At 42.4% G+C, this 23694-nt stretch overlaps 1 protein-coding gene across 2 annotated transcripts in view; it reads left to right on the forward strand.

The window, feature by feature from the left end:
* SLC6A16 (solute carrier family 6 member 16) overlaps positions 1-23694 on the forward strand; it is a 53750-nt gene that overhangs the window by 25082 nt on the left and 4974 nt on the right. For both annotated transcript variants that reach the window (XM_034423297.3, XM_087891880.1), the window contains exons 6-12: positions 8187-8368; positions 9858-9968; positions 11142-11383; positions 14108-14291; positions 14826-15027; positions 19963-20122; positions 20643-20805. In XM_034423297.3, coding sequence (XP_034279188.2) covers positions 8187-8368; positions 9858-9968; positions 11142-11383; positions 14108-14291; positions 14826-15027; positions 19963-20122; positions 20643-20805 — 1244 coding nt within the window. The remainder of the gene's footprint in view (positions 1-8186; positions 8369-9857; positions 9969-11141; positions 11384-14107; positions 14292-14825; positions 15028-19962; positions 20123-20642; positions 20806-23694) is intronic.

A 23694-nucleotide genomic window follows, 5' to 3' on the forward strand; every position in this document is an offset into this window, starting at 1 on the left:
GTAACCCGGTTGTTAAGTGAATCTGGTTTCCCCGTTGATTTTGCTGATCAGAAGTCATAAGTATGAATCAGTTGTCAAGCCCATGAATTTTGAACACATGATCATCAGGATGCTGCAAAGGTTGTAACTGAAAAACGGTCTTACGTCATATTTTTCAGTGCCATTGTAACTTTGAATGGTCGCTAAACGAACTGTTGCAAGTCGAGGACTACCTGTATAGGTTGGCTCTAACTCAGGTGTGTCTAGTCCAGGGGTCTGCAACCTTAAACACTCAAAGAGCCACTTGGGCCAGTTTCCCACAAAAAACAACACCGGGAGCCACAAAATCTGGGTGGGCATGGCCAACTCACATCACTCACTCCTACCCAGTCACATGACACCCCCCCAGACATTCCTATCCAGGTTCTGTGGCTCCAGGTATTTTCTTTTAAACAGCTCTCTCCCCCCCCTCTTTCTCCCTCTCCCTTTCTCATCTCTTTCTCCCTCCCTCTATCTATCTCCCTCTCTCTCTCCCTCCCTCTCTCATCTTTCTACCTCTTTCTTTCTACCTCACTCTTTCTCATCTTTCTCCCTCTCTCTTTCTCATCTTTCTCCCTCTCTCTCCATTTCTTCTTTCTCCCTCTCTCTCTTTCTTCCTCTCTCATCTCTCCCTCTCTTTCTCATCTTTCTCCCTCTCTCTCCATTTCTTCTTTCTCCCTCTCTCTCTTTCTTCCTCTCTCATCTCTCCCTCTCTTTCTCATCTTTCTCCCTCCCTCCCTTTTTCTCATCTTTCTCCCCATCTCTCTTTCTCCCTCTCTCTCTCATTTTTCTCCCTCTCTCTCTCTCTCTCTCTCTCTCTCTCTTTCTCTCTCTCTCTCTCTCATCTTTCTCCCTCCCTTTCCCTCTTCTCATCTTTCTCCCCCATCTCTTTTTCTTTCCCAGATAAAAGAAGCTCTTTCATCCCCCTGCTATGGCTCCCTGACGGCTGGCTGGGCCTCCCGCTCCTCACCCTCCCCTCCTCCTCACTCCTTGCCTGCCCTGAGAAAGGCAGTGAAGGCGAATGGAGACTTTCTTCGTGTTTCAGAGGGGAAACGAAATGCCCCTCTGTTTGCCTCTTTTTCTGGCAAACAACCTTGTTGGGAGACGCGCAACTTTCTCCACCCCAAGACACCAACTGGGCCGCCCCAGCCGATGCTCTGTATCGTAATGGGCTCCAGAAGGAGCAGGAGGGGATGCCGTCTCCTCCTCTGTGCAGCTTGCTAAGGAATAAGGAACATGGGGAGATGTGCAACTTTCTCCGCCCTGAGACACTGGTTGGGGCGCGTTTCCTCACATTCCTCTCTCTGCCTCTGTGGCTGCTTGCTGCTCTTGCACTTAAACTTAGCGCGCTGCACAATGGGGGAGACGGTGTCCCCTCCTCCTCCTCCTCCTGGAGCCCATTACAACACGCAGCATCGGCTGCAGCCGGGTGGCCCAGCCAGTGTTTTGGCGCAGAGCAAAGTCACGCATCTCCCCCAGTGGCCAAAGCGTGCACAGCACCAACAAGGGCCGGAAAAAGAGGCAAGTAGAGAAGCGCTTCACTCCCACTCTGGAATATAGAGGAAGTCTCCATCCGCTGCAGTTGCCCTTCTCTTCTCAGGGCAGGCGAGGAGTGAGGAGGAGGGGAGGGGCCACCCAGTGGTGGGATCATCTGACAGGGAGCTGCAGGAGAGGGCCCAAAGAGCCGCATGCAGCTCTAGAGCTGCAGGTTGCCGACCCCCGGTCTAGTCCATTGGCCACATGTGGCCCTGGACAGCTACTAATGCTTTCCCAAAAGATTGTAAACTTTTACGATTATTGTGTGATTTATATACATTAACTATATTACATACTTTATATGTGGTCCAAGACAATTTCTCTTTACTCAATGTGTGGAGCCAAAAGGCTGGACACCATGCTTTAACTCAAAGGGAAAGCATATGATTTTGATGCAAAATTTCTAAATAGGCCTGAGAAAAACACTTTTGAATCGCAGACAGTTGCTGTTAGTCAGGGTGGACAAAAAAGGGACAGACTCCTGATCTGCTTTGAAGTAGGCATATACAGTTGTTGTTGTGTTGTTGTTGTTAGTTGCGAAGTCATGTCCGACCTATCACGACCTCATGGACAACGTTCCTCCAGGCCTTCCTGTCGTTTGCCATCCCACGGAGACCATTTAAGCTCACACCTACTGCTTCAGTGACTCCATCCAGCCACCTCATTCTTTGTCATCCCTTTCTTCTTTTACCCTCAATCGTTCCCAGCATTAGGCTCTTCTTCAGTGAGTCCTTCCTTCTCTTTAGGTGGCCAAAATATTTGATTTTCGGGATCTGGCCTTCTAAAGAGCAGTCAGGGTTGATCTCCTCTAGGACTGACCAGTTTGATCACCTTGCAGTCCAAGGGATTCGCAAGAGTCTTCTCTAGCACCAGAGTTCAAAGGCCTCAATTCTTTGGTGCTCAGCCTTCCTTATGCTCCAACTTTCACAGCTATACATTACAACTGGGAAAACCATAGCCTTGACTATTCACACTTTTGTTGGCAGGGTGATGTCTCTGCTTTTTAGCATGCTGTCTCGATTTACCATAGCTTTCCTCCCCAAGAGCAAGCGTCTTTTAATTTCTTGGCTGTAGTCCCCATCTGGGGTGATCTTGGAGCCCAGGAAAATAAAATCTGTCACTACCTCCATTTCTTCCCCATCTATTTGCCAGGAATTGAGAGGGCCGGATGCCATGACATTAGTTTTCTTAATGTTGAGTTTCAAGCTAACTTTTGCACTCTCCTCCTTCACCCGCATTAAGAGGCTCTTTAGTTCCTCTTCACTTTCTGCCATTAGAGTGGTATCATCTGCATATCTGAGGTTGTTGATATTTCTCCCAGCAATCTTAATTCCATTTATTTATTTATTTATTGGTTCGATTTATATGCCTTTCTCTGGAGACTCAGGGCGGCTTACAATGCTTTTAAGCAATAGCCTTCATACTTTTGTATATACCTGCTTAGTAGGGCTTTTGGCCCCCCCCCTAAGCGGTGTTCTTTTTTATACAAAGTCAGCTTATTGCCCCCACAATCCAGGTCCTCATTTTACCTACCTCGGAAGGATGGAAGGCTGAGTCAACCTTGAACCTGGTGAGATTTGAACTCGCAGTAATTGCAGGCAGCTGGCAGCTAAGTGCTACTTAACAGCACTTTAATCCGCTGCGCCACCAAGGCTCCTTCATCTAGCCCCGCCTTTCTCATGATAGAATAGAATAGAATTCTTTATTGGCCACGTGTGATTGGACACACAAGGAATTTGTCTTTGATGCATATGCTCTCAGTGTACATAAAAAGACAAGATACATTCATCAAGAATCATAGGTACAACACTTAATGATAGTTGTAGGGTACAAATAAGCAATCAAATCATACTAGGAAACAATCAATATCAATATAAATCATAAGGATACAAGCAACAAAGTTACATGATGTGCTCTGCATATAAGTTAAATAGGCAGGGTGACAGTATACAAGTATACAGTATACAAGTATCCTTGCCGGACTCCTTTCTCAATTTTTAACCAATTAGTGGTTCCGTGTCCAGTTCTCACTGTTACTTCTTGATCTGCATTTAGCTTTCTCAAGAGACAAATAAAATGGTCTGGTACTCCCTTTCTTTAAGAACTTGTCACAATTTGTTGTGTGATCCACACAATCAAAGGCTTTAGTATAGTCAATGAAGCAGAAGTGGAATTCCCTAGCTTTCTTCAGGATCCAGCATATGTTGGCAATTTGATCTCTAGTTCCTCTGCCTCTTCAAAATCCTGCCTGTACTTCTGGTAGTTCTCGGTCCACATACTGCTGAAACCTAGCTTGTAGGATTTTGAGCATAACTTTGCTAGCATATGAAATGAGTGCAATGGTGCGATAGTTTGAACATTCTTTGGCATTGCCTTTCTTTGGAATTGGAATGTAAACTGACCTTTTCCAATCCTGTGGCCACTGTTGAGTTTTCCAAATTTGCTGGCAAATTGAGTGTACCACTTTTACTGCATCGTCTTTTAAGATTTTGAATAGCTCAGCTGGAATACTGTCACCTCCACTAGCTTTGTTGTTGCTCAGACTTCCTAAGGCCCATTTGACTTCACATTCCAGGATGTCTGGCTCAAGGTCAGTGACCACACCATTGTAGTTATCAGGGACGTTAAACTCGTTCTTGTACAGTTCTTCTGTGTAGTTTTGCCACCTTAATATTTTCTGCCTCTGATAGGTCCCTGCCATTTTGATCCTTCATCACGCCCATCTTTGCATGAAACATTCCCTTCATATCTCCAATTTTCTTGAAGAGATCTCTGATGCTCCCTATTCTGTTGTTTTCTTCTATTTCTTTGCACTGTTCATTTAAGAATACATTCTTATCTCTTCTATCTCTTATCTCTTCTAGCTATTCTCTGGAATTCTGCATTCAACTGCATTCTTTCTCCCTTGCCTTTCGCTTCCCTTCTTTCCTCAGCTATTTGTAATGCTTCCTCAGACAACCATTTAGCTTTCTTGCATTTCTTTTTCTTTGGGATGGTTTTAGTTGCTACCTCTTGTACAATGTTGTGAACCTCTGTCCATAGTTCTTCAGGCACTCTGTGTATCAGATCTAATTCCTTAAATCTATTTGTCACCTCTACTGTATATTCATCAGGGATATGATTTAGTTTATACCTGAGTGGCCTAGTGCTTTTCCCTACTTTCTTCAATTTAAGTCTAAATTTTGCAACGAGAAGCTCATGATCGGAGCCACAGTCAGCTCCTGGTCTTGTTTTTACTGACTATATAGAGCTTCTCCATCTTTGGCTGCAGAGCACATAGTCAATCTGATTTCTGTGTTGACCGTCTGGTCATGTGGTCTGGTCATGTCCATGTGTAGAGTCGTCTCTTGGGTTGTTGGAAAAAAGTGTTTGCTCTGACCATCATATTCTCTTGACAAAATATCAGTCTGTGCCCTGCTTCATTTTGTACTCCAAGGCCAACGTTGCCTGTTATTCTGGTTATCTTTTGGCTTCTTACTTTAACATTCCAATCCCCCATGATGATAAGGACATAATTTTTTGGTGTTAATTCTGTAAGGTGCTGTAGGGCTTCATAGAACCGGTCAGTTTCATCCTCTTCAGCACCAGTGGTTGGGGCATAGACTTGGATAACTGCGATATTGAATGGTTTGCCTTGGATTCGAACTGAGATCATTCTGTCATTTTGGGGATTGCATCCCAGTATTGCTTTTCCTACTCTTTTATTGATTATGAAGGCTACTCCATTTCTTCTAAGGGATTCTTGCCTGCAATAGTATACCTGATGGTCATCTGAATTAAATTCACCCATTCCTGTCCAGTTTAGTTTGCTGATTCCTAAGATGTCGATGTTCAGTCTTTTCATCTCTTGTTTGACCACCTCCAGCTTGCCTTGATTCATGGAGCTTAAGTTCCAGGTTCCTATGGAGAATAGATCTTTACAGCATCGGACTTTCCTTTCACCATCAGATGCATCCACAGCTGAGCGACCTTTCGGCTTTGGCCCAGTCGCATCACTCTTTCTGGTGCTACTAGTATTAGCCCTCTGCTCTTCCCCAGCAGCATATTGGACACCTTCCGGCCTGAGGGGCTCATTTTCCAGCGTCATATCTTTTTGCCTTTTGGTACTGTCCATGGAGTTTTCATGGCAAAGATACTGGAGTGGGTTGCCATTTCCTTCTCCAGTGGGTCACGTTTTGTCAGAACTCTCTGCTATGACCTGTCTGTCTTGGTGGCCCTGCACGGCATAGTTCATAGCTTCATTGAGCTACGCGAGCCCCTTCGCCACGACAAGGCAGTTGATCCATGAAGGGGGGCATATACAGTATAATCTTGCTAATCCACCATGAAAGAATATAGGGATAGAAGATTATAAATAAACCAGAAGGTTGAGTTGGAACACAGCAATCTTTTGAGTTCTTGACAGATAACCAGGAATTAAACTTGATCTCTTAAAAAAAGTCTTCCCCCCCCCCGCCCCAGTGCCATGAAATGTCATATCCTGGATACAGAAGGAGCTAAATAATAGTTTCTACATTATATATCCTTTAGAAATTGTCTAAGTAAATTAACAGTGATTCCCCACTGTTAAGTCCGTACTTGGACTGCAAAAATCTAGGCAACTATTAAAATAATATTTCTCAACCATGGCAACTTTAAAAATGAAAGGATTTCAACTCCCAAAATATTCTCACCAACATGCTGGCTAGAGAATTCTGGGAAATGAAATCCATGCGCTTGTCAATATTGGAAAACTATTGCAGTATTAAAGAAAATGAAAATGATACAGAAACAACTGCTGCCATCTAGTGGTCATGCAGATCTTTGTCATTTAGATAGTACAGTAAACCTTGCTATATTAGTCAGCAGTCTTTTCCATGGACTAAACTCTTTCTACAGTATTTAGTCATAAGCAAGTTCTATTTAAAAAAAGATCTCTTGCTATGTTATTTATGGCTTTCTCTTTTATTGTTGTTACGATTTTATTATTGTTAAGCCTTATCATCTTAAGGTAGCCAAACTATTATTCTGTAATAACATTGTAGACTCCTGGCTTCCAATGTACAACCCCATATGCTAAATAAATAAAATAAATTGTCTGTTTTAGGTACTTTGGAAATGAGAGGAAATTTCTTTGATTGGGTGTTACCTAGCTGGCCGCTGCTGGAAAAGGAAGAAGACTTTACAATATTCCTTATAACATTTTCTCTGTCTTTCTTTATAACAAAGTATTTCTTTTGAAATACATAAAAGTAGAAACTTTGAAATTTACAGGCATTTGTAGCTCAGAACTGAAGCTGAGGAATTTTAATGATAAATTGCTCTTTATTCTGAAAAGAAGTAGTAACGAGCAGACATTGGAAGATATTTTTTTTAAATTATAGTTGATTACCTTTGTGAAAAGGCTCAACATATTTTATCTGTTCACCCTGGAAAATTGGCACAGCATTTGAATTGTTTAGGAAAATTGCAAGAACTTGAGACACATTGGAAGCTACCTTAATCCAAATAGGCAATTGGTCCATCCAGTGTCTTACACCTAAATAGTATCAGTGTCGAGCCCAGTCTCCTGCTCGACAATGCATATGGGAGGTGAAGAGGAGGCCATGGGAACGCAAACTCAAGCTATCTGGAAGCTGAAATGGGGAAGCTCTTCACAGCGGTTGGTGATGGTGACACCGGGTGTTAGGTGATCAGACGTGTCGAGGAAAGGATCGGCAGCGAATGGAGGCAGTGGAGGATCACAGGCGAATGGAGGCGACAGCAGTGTTTAATGACATCACGGGCCGACGCAGGGATAATTGGCAGCCCATTTGAATGCCTCGATCAGCTGAGACTAGCTCAGCTGTTCATTATGTATGTGGGACGGGTGGAGCCTGTGCGGACATATAAAAAGCACAGAGAGGCGACTGCTCTCAGCGCCAACTTTAAACTAATGTAATTTAGTGTTGCCTCGGAGCTACCTTGCAGCTGAAATAAACCATTTGCCAACTCCGTTTTCAGCGTGGATTGTTTGGGGCTGTCAAGGTTTGTTTAGGAATGCTGAGAATCAGTCTTTGCAGATTCCCAGAGAAGAATCTTTCCCAACCCTGCTTAGGTGTCAAAAAATAGATTATAATTTGAAATTGAGACTTTCTGCATGCCGAAAAGCACGCCATAGCTGCAGTCTGGGAAAATACATTTGAATGCATCAAATTACCGAACATTTCAAGTGCAAACAATGCAGGAACTGAAGACTAAAGGATACAAGCCTCAAAATGGAAAAACCCTCACTGCCTTTTCTGAAAATACTTCTGCATTTATATATTTGGCTGGCTAGTGAAAGAAAAACTGCAAATAAATCTGCCCTTTGCTCATATTTTCTGTACTTGCTAAAGTCAGTTTTGTAATCTTTACAGTTCTAAAATAACATGGAATTGCCATGAAATGAGAAAAAGAAACATCCATTTGGGATAGATTTCCAGAGGCATCCTGGAAATCAATATATTTAAATGTACTAGACACGCATGAACTTTATCCACAATATTCCAAAATAAATGTCCTGTTTTCTTTATTACAACATCATTGGAAAAGGAAAAGCTGGTCATTTATCCTTAACCCTAACAGACTCTCTATTTCTTTTTCTTTTCCTCTCCCTCTCGCTCTCTTTTCAGTCACAGAATCTGAATGCACGGACAGTTCTCCCACTATCTATTTCTGGAACCGAAAGGCCTTGCACATTACCAACTCCATAGAGGAGAGTGGGGGTCTTGACCCAGCCCTTACTGGCTGCCTCTTTGCTGCTTGGATGCTGGTTTGTCTCGCCATGATCAAAGGCATTAAATCATCAGGCAAGGTGGGTTGTGTCCATTCTTCTGTCTTAACACAAAATATTCGCTCAGAAACTTCATACAGGTACAGCGGTGAAATCTGGCGGGATCTACCCAGCTCACGCGAGCCAGTAGGGCTGGCGGCGGGAGACTCTGCCCACCCACCGGGATGTCATTACATCCCATTTTTGACCCTCTGTGCATGCACAGAAGAGATGCACGCGCTCACATTTCCAACCGGTAGTGAAGGTAAGTTCATTTCACCACTGTACAGGTAGTCCTCGACTTACATCTGTAACTGAGCTCTAAATTATGGCCATAAACCATTTCAGTCATTAAGCGGAACACCACTTTATGATCTGATTTGCAGCAGTTAAGGGTTCATTGAGTCATTAAGTAAATCCATTGTTCGCAATGGACGTTTTTTTTTTTTTGCTGCAAACTGGAAGTAAATGCTGGTTTCCAGCAAAAAAGTTGTAAATCATGGTGACATGATTTCAGGACACTGAAAACTGTTGCAAATGTAGATTGCTTGCTGAACGTCCACTATATGATCACTTGATTGGGGGGTGGGTGGGGAGGGGGCACCAGAACTTCAAATCCAGGCTATGTAGCCCTAGGGAGGTCTGTTGTAACTTCAAAAAGTTTCTAAATGATGGGTCGTAAGTTGAGGACTACCTGTAATAGACATCCCAACCATTACCTTGCATATAGTTGTCTTCTCTTCCTCAACCTAGATACTGTGGACCACATTTTCATCTTCACTAGCTGATCTTATAGCTGAGGAAATTTGCATTTACTTTGGGATTTCAGGGAGGAAGGGAATTGGGAAGGAAGGGGAAGAAGAGGCATAAGAAGGGGAACCAAATAATTTGGATTATAGACTGAATGAAGAGAACTGTGAATTTTTAAGTGTGGATTTTTAATGTTGTAGACTGCCCAGAGTCGCTGTGTATGAGATGGGCAGCTATACCTATAGTCCTTCGTTCATTTAGTGACCGTTTAAAGTTACAACAGCACCGATAAAAGTGACTTTATGACCAGTTTTCACACTTAACGACCATTGCAGCCCCTTTTACAACCTTCTGTCAAGCAAAGTCAATGGGGAAGCCAGATTCACTTAACAACAGTGAATCTAATTTGACTAATTTAACAACTGCAGTGATTCACTTAACTGTGGCAAGAAAGGCCATAAAATGGGGCAAGCTCACTTAACAACTGTTTTACTTAGCAACAGAAATTTTGGGCTCAAATGTGGTCGTAAGTTAAGGACTGCCTGTATAAGTTTAATAAAACATACATACATACATACATACATACATACATACATACATACATACATACATTTGTAGAAAAGAAGCTACAGAAACATGAAAACAAAATGTTACCCTTGTGCGCCGTCGGCCAGCATGATTCTCGCCACACCTTGATTTTTACATTGATTATGTAAATTATTGACATTGATTATGTAAATTATTGATTATTGATTATGTAAATTATTTCTCTCCATCCCAGGTTCTGTATTTCAGTTCTCTGTTCCCTTACTTGGTTCTCTTGTGCTTCCTAGTACGTGCTTTGCTGTTAGAAGGGGCAGTTGATGGAATCAAGATCATGTTCACCCCTACGGTAAGAGATTCCAGCCTTGGGCGCCATCCTGGTTTTGAAGTATGGGTAGTCCTCGGGTTATATTCACAATTGGGAGCAGAATTTCTGTTGCTTAGCAAAGTGGTTATTAAGTGAGTCGCCTCCATTTTACATTTTTTATTGTCACAGCTGTTAAGGGAATTATTGCAGTTATTAAGGGAATCATGCAATCCTTAAACTGATCGGCTTCCCCATTGATATTGCTTGTCAGAAGTCAGCTGATAGCGATCACATGACTTCTGGAACTGCTGTAAATACATACTGGTTGCAAAGTGCCCTAATTTTAATGATGTAACCATGGGAATGCTGCAGCCAAGATGTCTTCACACCATTAAAATTAGGCACTTTTTTCAGCGCTTTTGCTGTACAGAAAAATGACTTATGTCAACCAAAAGGAAGTCCAGAGAAAATTAAGATCAATTGAATAAGAAAACATCCCACTAGGGGCCCAACATCTGTTCTAATCTAAGACCTGAGAACTGAGTCAGGTTTTAAAGGCTCATTTAAACAATCCTGCAGTGAGGACAGGAGTCAAATAAACCTAGGTTGGGATGGTGTTCTATAATATAGATCTCATGTCAGAGATGAGTCCCATCAGATGACATTGTTTAATTGACGGGACTTGGAGTTTGCTAGCTCTGCCAGGCAGAAATAGGCAATCCCTCAAAATCCAATTCTTATCCCATATAGCAGTGTTTCTCAACCTTGACACCTTGAAGATGTGTGGACTTCAATTCCCAGAATTCCCCAGGCAACATAGCTGGCTGGGGAATTCTGGGAGTTGAAATCCACACATCTTCAAAGTGCCAAGGTTGAGAAACACTGCCAAATAGGATTTTATAGATGATAACCAACACCTTGAATTGCATTCGGAGGCCTGCTGGCCTGCAGTGCAACTCATGAAGCAGGGGTATTACATGGGCTTGTCCATAACTGTCCATATTGCCACATTCTGGACTATCTGTAGCCTCCAGATAGTCTTCAAGGGCAATCCTGTGTGTAATGCATGGTATAGTCCAGTCATGAGATGACCAAAACATCTTGAGGTTTTTTTTATGCCTTTCAGCACATGAGAAAAGGGCCAGAGGTGCAGAAATACGAAATGATGCCTTTTGTCCCTTCCTCACAATATCTTACCTTTCCCCACTCTCCAAGCTGTCCATTTGGGGAGATATGCAGGTCTGGCGTCAGGCAGCCACCCAGGTGTTCTTTGCTCTGGGCCTGGGCTTCGGCACCATCATTGCTTACTCCAGCTACAATCCTCAGCATAACAACTGCCACATCGATGGGTTGCTTGTGTCTGGCATCAATTTCCTTACCTCGGTGTTGGCCACACTGGTGGTTTTTGCCGTGCTGGGTTTCCGAGCCAATGTATTGGCACACAACTGTGTTGTAAGGTTAGTGTCCACCTAACTGTGGGTTAAAGGAGGATAAATGCAATTAAGAGCTTTGGTGACGCAGTGGTCAGAATGTAGTATTGCAGGTGAACTGAGCTCACTGCCAGGAGTTCGATCCTAATTGGCTCAAGGTTGACTCAGCCTTCCATCCTTCCGAGGTGGGTAAAATGGTGACCCAGATTGTTGGGGGCAATATGCTGACTCTGTAAACCGCTTAGAGAGGGCTGTAAAGCACTGTGAAGCGGTATATAAGTCTAAGTGCTATGATCAGTCCTGCAAGAAAGGATTGAGTGGGGATATGATACCCCTTTTCAAGTACTGAAGGGGAGGTGTAATAGCAGAAGGTAGGTCCTAAGTTGGCTGGGCTATTTGGCTCCACGTGTATCAGATATAAGTGGGACAAGTCTTATTTACTCCCAGAAAAATGGGCATCTTTCAGCCATCCCTCCTTCTTGTGGCATATTGGATTTATAGTACCCATTGCTGTTACCTATCTTGCAGTTAAAATGGCTTGACTGACTTTGTCGCCTTCATGCTAATTATGAGAAAGGCAGGGCATTTCACAGCTTGAGATAGTATTAGGTATTATTCCCAGTTATGCCTGGAAATAACTGGATATTGTTATGGTTCATTGCACAGTCAACCAGATGTTTAGACTACATTTGGCATTTTAATCTACCTATCAAGTCCTTCCCAAGGATTTGGGATGGGCCAATGTTGTTGGATGGTTTTAAAAGGTATTGTTGCAGGATGTAAGCCAGTGATAGCGAACCTTTTAGAGACGAGTGTCCAAACTGCAACCCAAAACCCATTTATTTATCGCAAAGTGCCAACACGGTAATTTAACCTGAATACTGAAGTTTTACTACCTAAAATAATGATAAACAATGCAGAGTTCAGCTAATTGTTCTGAGAAAAATGTGATAAATGCACTTTTAGGCCCCTTCAGGTTTTTTTTCTTCTGCTTTTGAAATACGTTTAGCAACAGCTAAAAAGAAAAACTTTTGTAATATCATTTCTTGGTTTTTAATCTTCATTTTCTTATCCCAAAACAAGAAAGTGGGGAGGGCAAAGCTATTGGTACATGGCCTGTATCTTGCAGGAAAAGACAACATTAGGAATGCTTTGAATCCACTGTATGGAGACCAGATAGCTTTTTTTCTTCTGCTTCTTTGTCTGATGAGTGGTTCCAATAAAGAAATATGCTTATTCCCCCACTCCCCCCAAATACCTTTCTCCCAAGGATTGCAAATCCTAGGATTGTCTTGGGCTGAAAAGTACATGTACAATTTATACCCTTTGTTTCTCTGTCCTACGCTCCGCCACCACCGTGGCTGCTACTTGTTTAGCGGGGCTGGCCTTGACTATAGTGGGCAGCTTCGTTGTATTTTTGTCCATCACGATCCGTGAGGGAAAGAAAGGCAGAGGAAAGGCCACGCACGGCTGGGCGTGCTTGGCGGCAGGAGGAGACGCAGCACGATAGGGCTGTTTCGTTTGCTGCTGATGGAGCCACCGACCAACCCCGATCGAAGCTGAGCCCAATGCAGGGGACACTGCGGGGTTATTTTGGTCAGGCAAATTATTTCCCCCCCCCCCATCTAAGTGGATCCTGAGCGCTGCACTGTAATGTAGAAATGAGAAATGGAGCAGCCAACATGAGGGAAGGAGGAGGAGCGGGGAGAAGAGAGGGCCACTCCGTTGCCTGTTTTGCCATTGCAGCACCATGCCTCAGAGCTTGCCCCACCCACCACCGCCCAGGCCAGCTTGCCCCACCTACCACTGCCCAGGCTCTCACTTGCCCCAAGCATTTCTTTGCTTATCTGATTTCCAGCTCCGTCACGTTTCTCTATCATGCTTCTCACCACCCTGTGCAGGAAAACATGTTTGTGGGACTAAAAAAAAAAGTTCACACAATCAATTCCAACTTTGTGAGATCTTTTTCTTTCATGAGAAATTGGAATTGATTGAGTGAACTTTTTTTCAGTTTGACACCTCTGCCTTATTGGACATTCCTTATTAGAGTTAATGGCCAGTCCATAAAACATATTTATATATATTGATTGTTTGTTGTATGTAAGCATGTGATCATAAAAATAGCAACAGCACTTGGACTTATATACCACTCCATAGTGCTTAACAGCACTTTCTGAATGCTTTACAAATGTCAACATATTAACCCCAACAATTTGGGTCTTCATTTTACTGACCTCAGAAGGATGGATGACTGAGTGAACCTTGAGCCAGTCAAACTCCTGGCTGTGGGCAGAGTTAGTCTACAATACTGCATCCTAACCACTATACCACCAATTAGCTTGCAACAGTTAAAACTCTACCTGGAACCCTCCAGATCAGGGGTGGGTTTCACTTACCTTTGCTACCAGTTCGCTCGTGCGCATGTGCTGGTTTCGTTTGCGTGTGCACCACTTCTGCGCAGATCGTATTTAATGATGTCCGGGTGTGTGGGTGGAGCCTCCCGCCACTGCTGCTACCACTTCGCCCAAACTGGAGTGAACCGGTAGCAATCCACCATTGCTCCAGATGTGTTGGACATCAAATTCCAGTGTTGTCCCCCAACTTATTCTTGAAATTCCAATATTGCCTCCAAGCCTTGGTTGCCCAAACTTTGTCTAATGTCTTCCGGATCACTGAGTTTGGGTTTTTATGTTCTGTTTGGAGGTCCATGTGTTTTCTAGCCTTTCTACTGTATGTTTATTTGTTTGGCAGAAATGCAGATCTTTTGACAGAGCTGGTGAATAATGGCTCCCTCTCGGCATTGCTTCCTGCAAATCTGTCTGAATTTTCACCTGCTCAATACAGCAATTGGTATCAGGATCAATGGAATGATACAAAGAAGCAATTGCAGGAGTGGAAACTTGGTGACTGTCGTGTAGAAGATGAAATGAATAAGGTGAATAGGTAGACAAGGGATGGACTCACAAATGTGGCTAACTATAGATCATTCAAGAGCATGCTGCTAAACCATTAACCAGGATCTATAAATCTGAGTGGCTGAGTTCAGCAAAACCAAAATAGCAAAATTATGGATTAGAATGACGTGTGTGGACCCAGTCATGGCTGGGCTGAAATTCACCCTAAGAAGCAAAGAGCTGCATTTAGGATAAAAAGAAGTCAAACTATTGGCCCTGCATATATTATGACTTGACAGTCAAAACATAACTTTCCAGTTTAGCACAGTGTTTCTCAACCTTAGCAATTTTAAGATCTGCAGAATTCAACTCCCAGAATTGTCCCAGACACCCTATTTGGTGTCTTCTGGATGTGTAACTAGGGAAATGCTGGCTGGGGAAATCTTAAAAGTTGAAATCCTCACATCTGGAAAAAAATCCAGATTGGGCAAGACTCTATTAAGTTTTCCATTTGCTTTAAATTTGACATTTGCTACAGTTCCTATTGTCCATATTTCTCTCTCTTTCTCCCTCAGGGTGTGGAAGGGACAGGCCTGGCCTTCATCACCTTCACAGAAGCTATGACCTTGTTTCCAACAGCCCCCTTCTGGTCTATGCTGTTCTTCTTTATGTTGCTCAATTTAGGGCTGAGCACCATGTTAGGTAACATGCAAGGAATCATCACTCCTTTATTGGACAACTTCCAAAGCCTCCAGCGTCGGCGGACACTCTTCACAGGTACTGCAAAGGGGCAGTCAGTCTCTGGGGCAAGACCAAAATTCATGGGTGTGTTATATACCACAAGGGCTGAGATTTTAGGTTGCGGTACTTTGGACTCTACAGCAGGGCCCTAGAGAGGATTATTAAGTGCTGGGACAAGACTGATATGGGCCCCCTCATATAGTACTCTCATCCCTAACATTCAGTTGTCTCTCTAAATCTTTAAATTGAGATCTGATGTTTCTTGAAAATCCAAACTGGCCTCATGTGATTCTGACCTTTGTTTCAGTTCTGCACTTGTCTCACATTGTTCTGAATTTAAAGTTTCATTTTGATTAGTTTCGCTTGTTTTGCATTTAACGCCAAATTGAAAAAGTGTTTGTCGCCCCTTTTTATTAATCTCATCATGTCTCTGTTCTTCCTTGCGTTCTTGAGCTCCAGATTTTTGAGATGACATTTCATAACCATTCATAAACTGAAATGAAATATAAAGACGGTAACGTCTGGGTTGGGTTTGAGCCTGTTTCGATGGATGAAGTGGACAGGATTATGGGTCGACCAGGTGCCTCCACGTGTTTATTGGACCCTTGTCTCTCCTGGCTTGTTTCTTCAGCCACAGAGGTGACCGGAGGCTGGATTCAAGCAGTTGTCAACGCTTCTTTAAGGGAAGGGGTCTTCCTCGTCACACTTAAAGAGGCGGTTGGTTCGACCCCTCCTTAAGAAGCCCACCCTTGATCCAGACTCCCTTAACAACTACCGTCCAGTCTCCAACCTTCGCTTCATAGTGAAGGTTGTTGAGTCCATGATGGCACAGCAGCTCCCGCAGTTCCTGGAGGAAACTGACTACCTGGACCTGGACCAATCAGGTTTCAGGCGCGGCTACAGCACGGAAACGGCATTGGTCGCCCTAGTGAATTATCTCTGGCAGGCCCGGGACGAGGTTGCTCCTCCATCCTGGTCCTTCTTGACCTCTCAGCGGCTTTTGATACCATTGACCATGGTATCCTACTGCAGCGACTCGGGGGGTTGGGGGTAGGAGGCACCGTTTTACGGTGGTTCTCCTACCTCTTGGGCCGCTCGCATTTTGTATGGACGGGGGGAGAGAGATCCACCCCGAGGTCCCTCACATGTGGGATGCCGCAGGAGTCGGTTCTCTCCCCCCTGCTCTTTAACATCTATATGAAGCCGCCGGGTGAGATCATTCGTGGTTTCGGGGTGAAGTACCATCAATATACTGATGATACTCAGCTTTATATCTCCACCCGGACCACCCTGGGGATGCCCTTTCTGTGATGTCCCGCTGCCTGGAAACGGTACGCGCCTGGATGGGAAGAAACAGACTCAGACTCAACCCCATCCAAGACTGAGTGGCTGTGGATACTGGCATCTCGTGATCTAGTGGTCCTGTCACTTGTGATAGGAGGGGAGGTTCTTACTCCCTCAGAAAGGGTCCGCAATCTGTGTGTCCTCCTGGATTCACGGCTATCTTTAGAAGATCATTTGACAGCCGTGACCAGGGGGGCCTTCGCACAAGTATGCCTGGTGCGCCAGTTGCGCCCTTTCCTAGACCGGGATGCCCTTGCCACGGTCACTCACACCCTTGTTACATCTCAGTTGGACTACTGTAACACCCTCTACATGGGGTTGCCCTTGAGATGCACCCGGAGGCTATGGCTAGGCCAGAATGCGGCTGCGCGGGTTGTTACAGGAGCTTCTCGTTACTCCCGTGTGACACCTCTCCTGCGTGAGCTGCACTGGTTGCCAATGGTCCTTTGGGTCTGTTTCAATGTGCTGGTGCTCACCTATAAAGCCCTACATGGCTTAGGCCCGGGGTACTTGCAGGATCATCTCCTGCCATCCTCCCATAGTCCTGTGTGCTCTCATAGAGCGGGCCTCCTCAAGGTGCCGTCAGCCAGACAATGTCAGCTGGCGGCCCCTAGGGGGAGAACGTTCTCTGTGGGAGCACCGACCCTCTGGAATGGGCTGCCCACTGGCCTTAGGACAGCCCCTGATCTCCTCTCCTTCCGCCGCGAATTGAAGACGTGGCTCTTTCATCAAATGGGCTGATTCGCAGGGGTGATTTTAAATAATTTTAATCAATTTTTAATTGGATTTTTAATGTTTATGTAATTTTTGTTCCGTTCTTTGTAAGCCGCCCTGAGTCCTTCGGGAGAAGGGCGGCATATAAATTACATAAATAAATAAAATATATTCATAAATGAAATGAAACTAAACTTGCAAACTTAAATAAACAAGTAATGAAATTCAATTCAATAAATTACATAAATAACTGTTCACTGAGTTTCAGATTAATAAAGGTTATGTCAAACAAGACTGCAAGGCGGTTTTGCTATACACACAAAGTATAGAGTATGAACTATATATCCAATATTGTTTTTCTTTTTAAAAAATTGGTTTTGTAAAATAATTTTTAAAATTTCCCCTTCATGGGCCCCCTTTGAGCTCCATGGGCCACGGAACAATTCGAGTTAATGTCAGTGTTCCAGAAAAACCCCAACTCCAATTAAAAACTCTGAAGAAAGCATTTTCTCAAAGTTCCATTTATTAGAGTAGGTATACTGGCACATCTTGGGAAAACCTGAATCTGAGAGTTCCGGGTTTTCCTTCAGTAAATCAAAACCCCCAAAACCATCCCCTCACTCATCAGTCAATCACATGCTCCAATCACCATCCGTCCCATCTCGAGACATCACTCCAACCATTCCTCCAGAGGCAGGATCCTCCTGACCTTGACCGAAAGGAAGAATGCTATTTTGTCTAAATACAATCACTCTACTAAATCCCCCCCTCCTACTTTCCCACACATGAGATGGTGGCAGTGTGGAAGCCTCCGGCCTCATATGGTTTCCAAAGCTGACAGTACCAGCTGCACCTCCCTCTCCTCAAGCCTGCTCTACAGAATATAGGCGGCTAAGCAGGTGATAGGATTTAAAATATTCTGCAAGATGAGGTGATAGGATTTTAGATTCCAGAAGAATGAGTTGCATTTAAAATGGGATGCTAGTAATGTTGATTGTTGATGGTGTTACTTCAGATGGCTGGGTCAGAATTTGGGTGCTACTATTTCCCTATTTTAGAGTGCCAGAGGACAATGAATGCATTTTAAAATAAAATCATCTTTAAATCAATCTGGTACTATGCAGGACACTGGGAAGGAAGGAACAAAAGATGATATGCAAATTCCATATTTCTTATGTCACAATGAAGCAAAAAAACCAGGCATTCCTTTACAGCAAATGCTCCAACTACAATTCATTTTAAATCCATGCAATCGGAATTTTCCCTCTAAAGTATTTCATGAGAAAAAACATCATTTTGGGCTTTTACCTCTGTTAACATGCAGATAATCCTCAATTTATGATTACAATTGGCACCAGAATTTCTGTTGCTAAGCAAAGCAGTCATTAAGTCAGTCATGCCCAATTTTATGATTTGTTTTGTTGTTAAGCAAATCATCACAGTTGTTAAGTGAATCGTGCGGTTCTTAAGAAAATCCACCTTTCCCTATTGACTTTGCCTGTAGGAAGACAGGTATGAGTGATTGTGGTTATCATGTGACCGTGGACGCAGCAACCATTATAAATACATAATGCATATTGGTTGCCAAGTGCCCAAATTTGATCATATGACTGGGGATGCCGCGATGAGCATAAGTGCAAGAACCTGTCGTAAAACATTCTATTTCAAAGCTGTTGTAACTTCAAACGGTTGCTAAATAAATGCTTGTATATTGAAGATGATTGGTATATAACAGGGGTGAAATGCTCCTGGTTCGGACCGGATCGCCCAATCGGCTAGTGATGGTGGCGGGTGGTTCAGAGAACCGGTAGCAAAAATCCCTGCGCCCGCCTCCCCCCCCACATGCTCAGCTGAGTCGCATGATCATCAGAGGCTTTTTTTTTTTTTACTTTTAAAAGCATTTTTTCTACAACATCTTCCGATGAAAAAATGCTTTGAAAAGTAAAAAAAAAAAAAAAGCCTCTGATGATCGCATGGCTCAGCTGGGATCCTCAGAGGCTTTTCAAAGCATTTTTTTCTGCAACCTCTTGGCCGAAGAGGTGGTAAAAAAAATGCTTTGAAAAGTCTTTGATGATCCCAGCTGAGTTGCCTGATCGGCAGAGAGGCTTTTCAAAGAATTTTTTAAAAAGCCTCTCTGACGATCCCAGCTGAGTTGCCTGATCGCCAGAGGCTTTTCAAAGCATTAGAAAAAATGCTTTGAAAAGTTAAAAAAAAAAAAAAAAGAGTTGGCCACGCCCACCCAGTCACATTACCCCCCACCCCCCACCCCCGCACCAAGCCACGCCCACAGAACCGGTAGTAACACATTTTACATTTCACCCCTGGTACATAATCCTAGTCTGGCCTCCAGTTCTATATTTTCCTTTGGGCTGGTACCATGTTTTCTGAATCTTGGGCAAGAGATCTGATAGTATCTTCTCCATCCCAGCTTATATAACCAGCAGGCATCCCAAACCTGGGCTTAAAAAAACCAAGCAGCTGGTTGTTGTCCCCAGATGTCAATCTCTTCCAGGTCCCACAGCTCTTTTGTACTCTTGCTCCTCTTCTGTCATGCTGTAACTTCTGTGGGAAGACTGCAGCAAAGTAGTTGGGCTCAGCCACCTTGCATTTTGCTCACAACTCTGTTTGACATAGGCTCTCTGATGGAGATATCTACTGGCTGTAGATATCTGATGACGATAGGCCATTAAAATAATGGTTACATGCCTACGTTACCCTTAGCTGTGATCCAGATAGCATCTCCTATTTTAAAAAATGCTGCCACGTGTATGTTATGCTGCTTATGACTCTCTGATCATGCCTGTGATGCTAAATAAAAATAGCAATGGCATCTCTCTTTTGTCTGTACTGATCCAGACATTCTGACAGGTACCTGTTCATGCCAATATTTTTTTATGTTTTTTCTCCCTACAGTCCTGTGCTGCATGATTGGATTCTTGCTGGGCTTGATTTTTGTTCAAGGCTCAGGCAACTATTTTGTGACTATGTTTGATGACTATTCAGCCACTCTGCCCCTGCTTATTGTTGTAGCCGGCGAAGCTTTTGCCATAGGCTGGGTCTATGGAGCTGACAGGTAATTCTCTTACCTTTCCTCCGATCCCTGCATGTTTCCAATTTGTTTGTGTGGTGGGAAGTTGGAGAAAGAAAGGTGGGGTTTAATCCAGTGGTGAAATCTTCCCCGGTTTGCCGCCAGTTCACTGCCCGCACATGCACGGTGCATGCCAAATGCATGCTGTGCACACATGCACACTGTACACAAATGCACACTGCGTGCATGCGTAGTATGCATTAAACACACGCTTTGCGTGGAAAAAGGAGGCTTGGGAAGGTAAATAGAACAGCGAGGGAGGGGAACAGCTGTGTCGCACCATTTAGATTCACTAGAAAGCATGATTTCTTGCTTTCTAGCGATTTTAAATTGCGCAGCACAACTGATCATCGAAAATACCTGTTTGAAGGAACTGGTAGCTTTTTTTTAAACTACCGGTTCGCGTGAACCAGTAGCATTTCACTGCTGGTTTAATCGGCAAAATTGCGCAAACAATCTTGTTCAGCTCTCTGCTACTTTTGCCTGTATGTCTCTCTTTCTGTAGGTTCTTGGATGACATAGAAAACATGCTGGGCTGGCGGCCGTGGAAAATCTACAGCTACATGTGGCGCTTTGTGAGTCTGGCAGCAATGTTGTGCCTGTTGCTAGCGAGTTTGGTGTACCTGGTCATGAAACGCCCCACCTACACCGCCTGGAACCGAGAAAAGGTAAGAAATTTTATCTCCTCTTGTGTTTCATGCGTTGCACTTGGCCTGCTTGTCTTCTGTTTGAAAACAAACAAAAATAAAATGAAATCTAGGGACTGTTTAAAGTAGTCGTCTCCAGTCTTTCCGGCTTTACAGACTGGCAGGTGTGGGAGGGAAGGGATGGTTCCTTGTGAGCAGCAGGCAAATGCATGCGTGCATGCAGCTCCATTTGCGCAAGTGGTGGGCATGCATGCCTGCTGCTTGTACAAATTGAGCTGCAGGCACACACTCACCTGTCACTTCCACGTCCCTGTTCCAAACAGGCCACAGCCTGGTACTGGGCTCAGGCCCCAGGGTTGGGGACCTCTGATTTAAAGTGTGGGTTCACATAATATGTTTAGCCTTAACCTTCAGTTAGAATTAAAAAAAAACAACAAACACACAGTTCAGATTGTTATGAAATATAGTAATACAATTCAACATTTTTCGGTTCCATGGTGTTAATATATAAATACATGTTATTTACATATTATTTACATAGTATTGCATCTTTGCTTAGATATAATTTGAAAAATATTACAAATAGTAATGCACAATTCTTTTTTTTTTTAATTGAAAAGTTTTACAAAAAAGAAAAAAAATCAAATATTTCCCCTCCCCCCTCCACCCCCCACCCCCCGGACTTCCCAGAACAAAATACAGGGTAAAACAATTAACAATCATATGCTAAGCTAAGTTACTAACTACACAGATTCTTATCTCCCCCTTGACACTTTAACTCGCCTTTTACTTAACTAAATATACATACTCTTAACTTTTCTATTCATTCATAAGCTATTTGATACTTTTTAGTTCGATATTTGTTTTGAATATAATCAATCCATCTTCTCCATTCTGATATATATCTTTCTTGTGAATGATCTTTCAAATATGCTGAAATTTTCGCCATTTCTGCCAAATTTGCCACTTTTAATGTCCATTCTTCAACAGTAAGCAATTCTTCCTTCTTCCAGTATTGCGCCACCAAAAGTCTAGCTGCAGTTATTAAATTTAAAATCAATTTAGTCTCTATAACCATACAATCTGTGATTATACCCAACAAAAACAATTGTGGAGTAAACTTTATCTTCTTTTTAAGAATATTTTGGATAATCCACCATATTTTGATCCAAAATGCTTTAACTTTTTTACAAGTCCACCATATGTGATAATAAGTAGCATCATCACAATCACATCTCCAACACTTAGATTGCAAATTCGGATACATACAAGCCAACTTTTTAGGATCCAAATGCCATCCGTAAAACATTTTATAAAAATTTTCTCTTAAATTTTGTGCGTTAAATTTTACATTTCTAACCCATATTTTTTCCAAGTTTCCATCATCATTGGTTCCTGAATGTTTTGTGCCCATTTTATCATGCAGTTCTTAACTAATTCCGTTTCTGAGTCTATTTCTATCAGTATATTATATAATCTTTTTATATGCATTTGACCTTGATCTCTAATTTGTTTTACCAAATTTTCCTCCTTCTGCATGATACGAATTCTCTAGTCTTCTTTCCATCTAGCTTGCAACTGTCCATACTGAAACCAAGTTTGAATTATTTTTTCTTCTTTTAATGCCTTAATAGATTTTAACTGCAATATACCCCCTTCCATTTTAAGAAGCTCTTTATAGGTAATCACCTCTTGCTTTTGTTCTACACTTATATTCTCTGTCGCATGTCTGGGTATTGCCCATATAGGTATCTTATAATTTAACTTATATTGATACTTCTTCCAAACTCGTAACAAGGCATTCCTTAGTATATGGCTTTTAAAGGTCTTATCCATCTTTTTGTCATATAATAAGTAAGCATGCCAGCCATATAACAAATCATATCCTTCAATATTCAATATTCTTTCTTCTGTTGAATTAATCCAGTCACTAATTATTGTTAGGACAGCTGCTTCATAGTATAATCTTAGATTAGGCATTTTAAGACCTCCTCTTTCACGTATATCTTGCATTATTTTTAACTTTATTCAATGTCTTTTCCCTGCCCAAACAAATTTATTAATACCCTTCTGCCATTCCCTCAAATTATCATCTTTCTTAAGTATTGGTATCATTTGAAACAAAAATAAAAACCTAGGTAAAACATTCATTTTTATTGCTGCTATTCTCTCCAACAAAGATAATTGTAATTTCCCCCAATTTTCCATCTCTTTCTGTATTCTTTACCATAGCAATTCATAATTATTTTTATATAATTTTACATTTGAGGCTGTAATATAGACCCCTAAATATTTAACCTTTTTTACTATTTCAAATCCTGTTAGTCTTTCCAGTTCTTCTTTTTTGCTTTACCGTCATATTTTTAGCTGTTATCTTTGTTTTTTGTTTATTTATTTTAAATCCAGACATTTGACCATATTGGATAATTATATCAAGTAAGCCTGTAACTGATTGTACTGGTTGAGTTAAAGTAACAACCAAGTCATCCGCAAATGCTCTTAATCTATAATCATGATGTCTAATTTTAATTCCCTTCATTTTATTTGACCCTCGTATTTTATTCAGTAATGGTTCCAAAGTTAAAATAAACAATAATAGTGATAAAGGGCATCCCTGCCTTGTTCCTTTTTCAATTTTAAAAGTTTCTGTTAAACCACCATTAATTATTATTTGTGCTGTTTGTCTCTGATATATTGCCCTAATAGATTGTGTAAAGTATTCTCCAAAATGCATCTTTTCTATTATTTTCAATAAAAATTGCCAATTCAATCTATCAAATGCCTTCTCCGCATCCAAAAAGATAAGCGCTGCAGGGACTTGGTTGTTCCTTTACAGATATTCCAATAAGTTTACAATTTGTCTTACATTACCTTTCATTTGTCTCCCACTTATAAATCCAGATTGGTCAT

Source organism: Pantherophis guttatus, chromosome 4 (assembly GCF_059756535.1).
Source record: "Pantherophis guttatus breed Tessera chromosome 4, ASM5975653v1, whole genome shotgun sequence".
NCBI lineage: Eukaryota > Metazoa > Chordata > Lepidosauria > Squamata > Colubridae > Pantherophis > Pantherophis guttatus.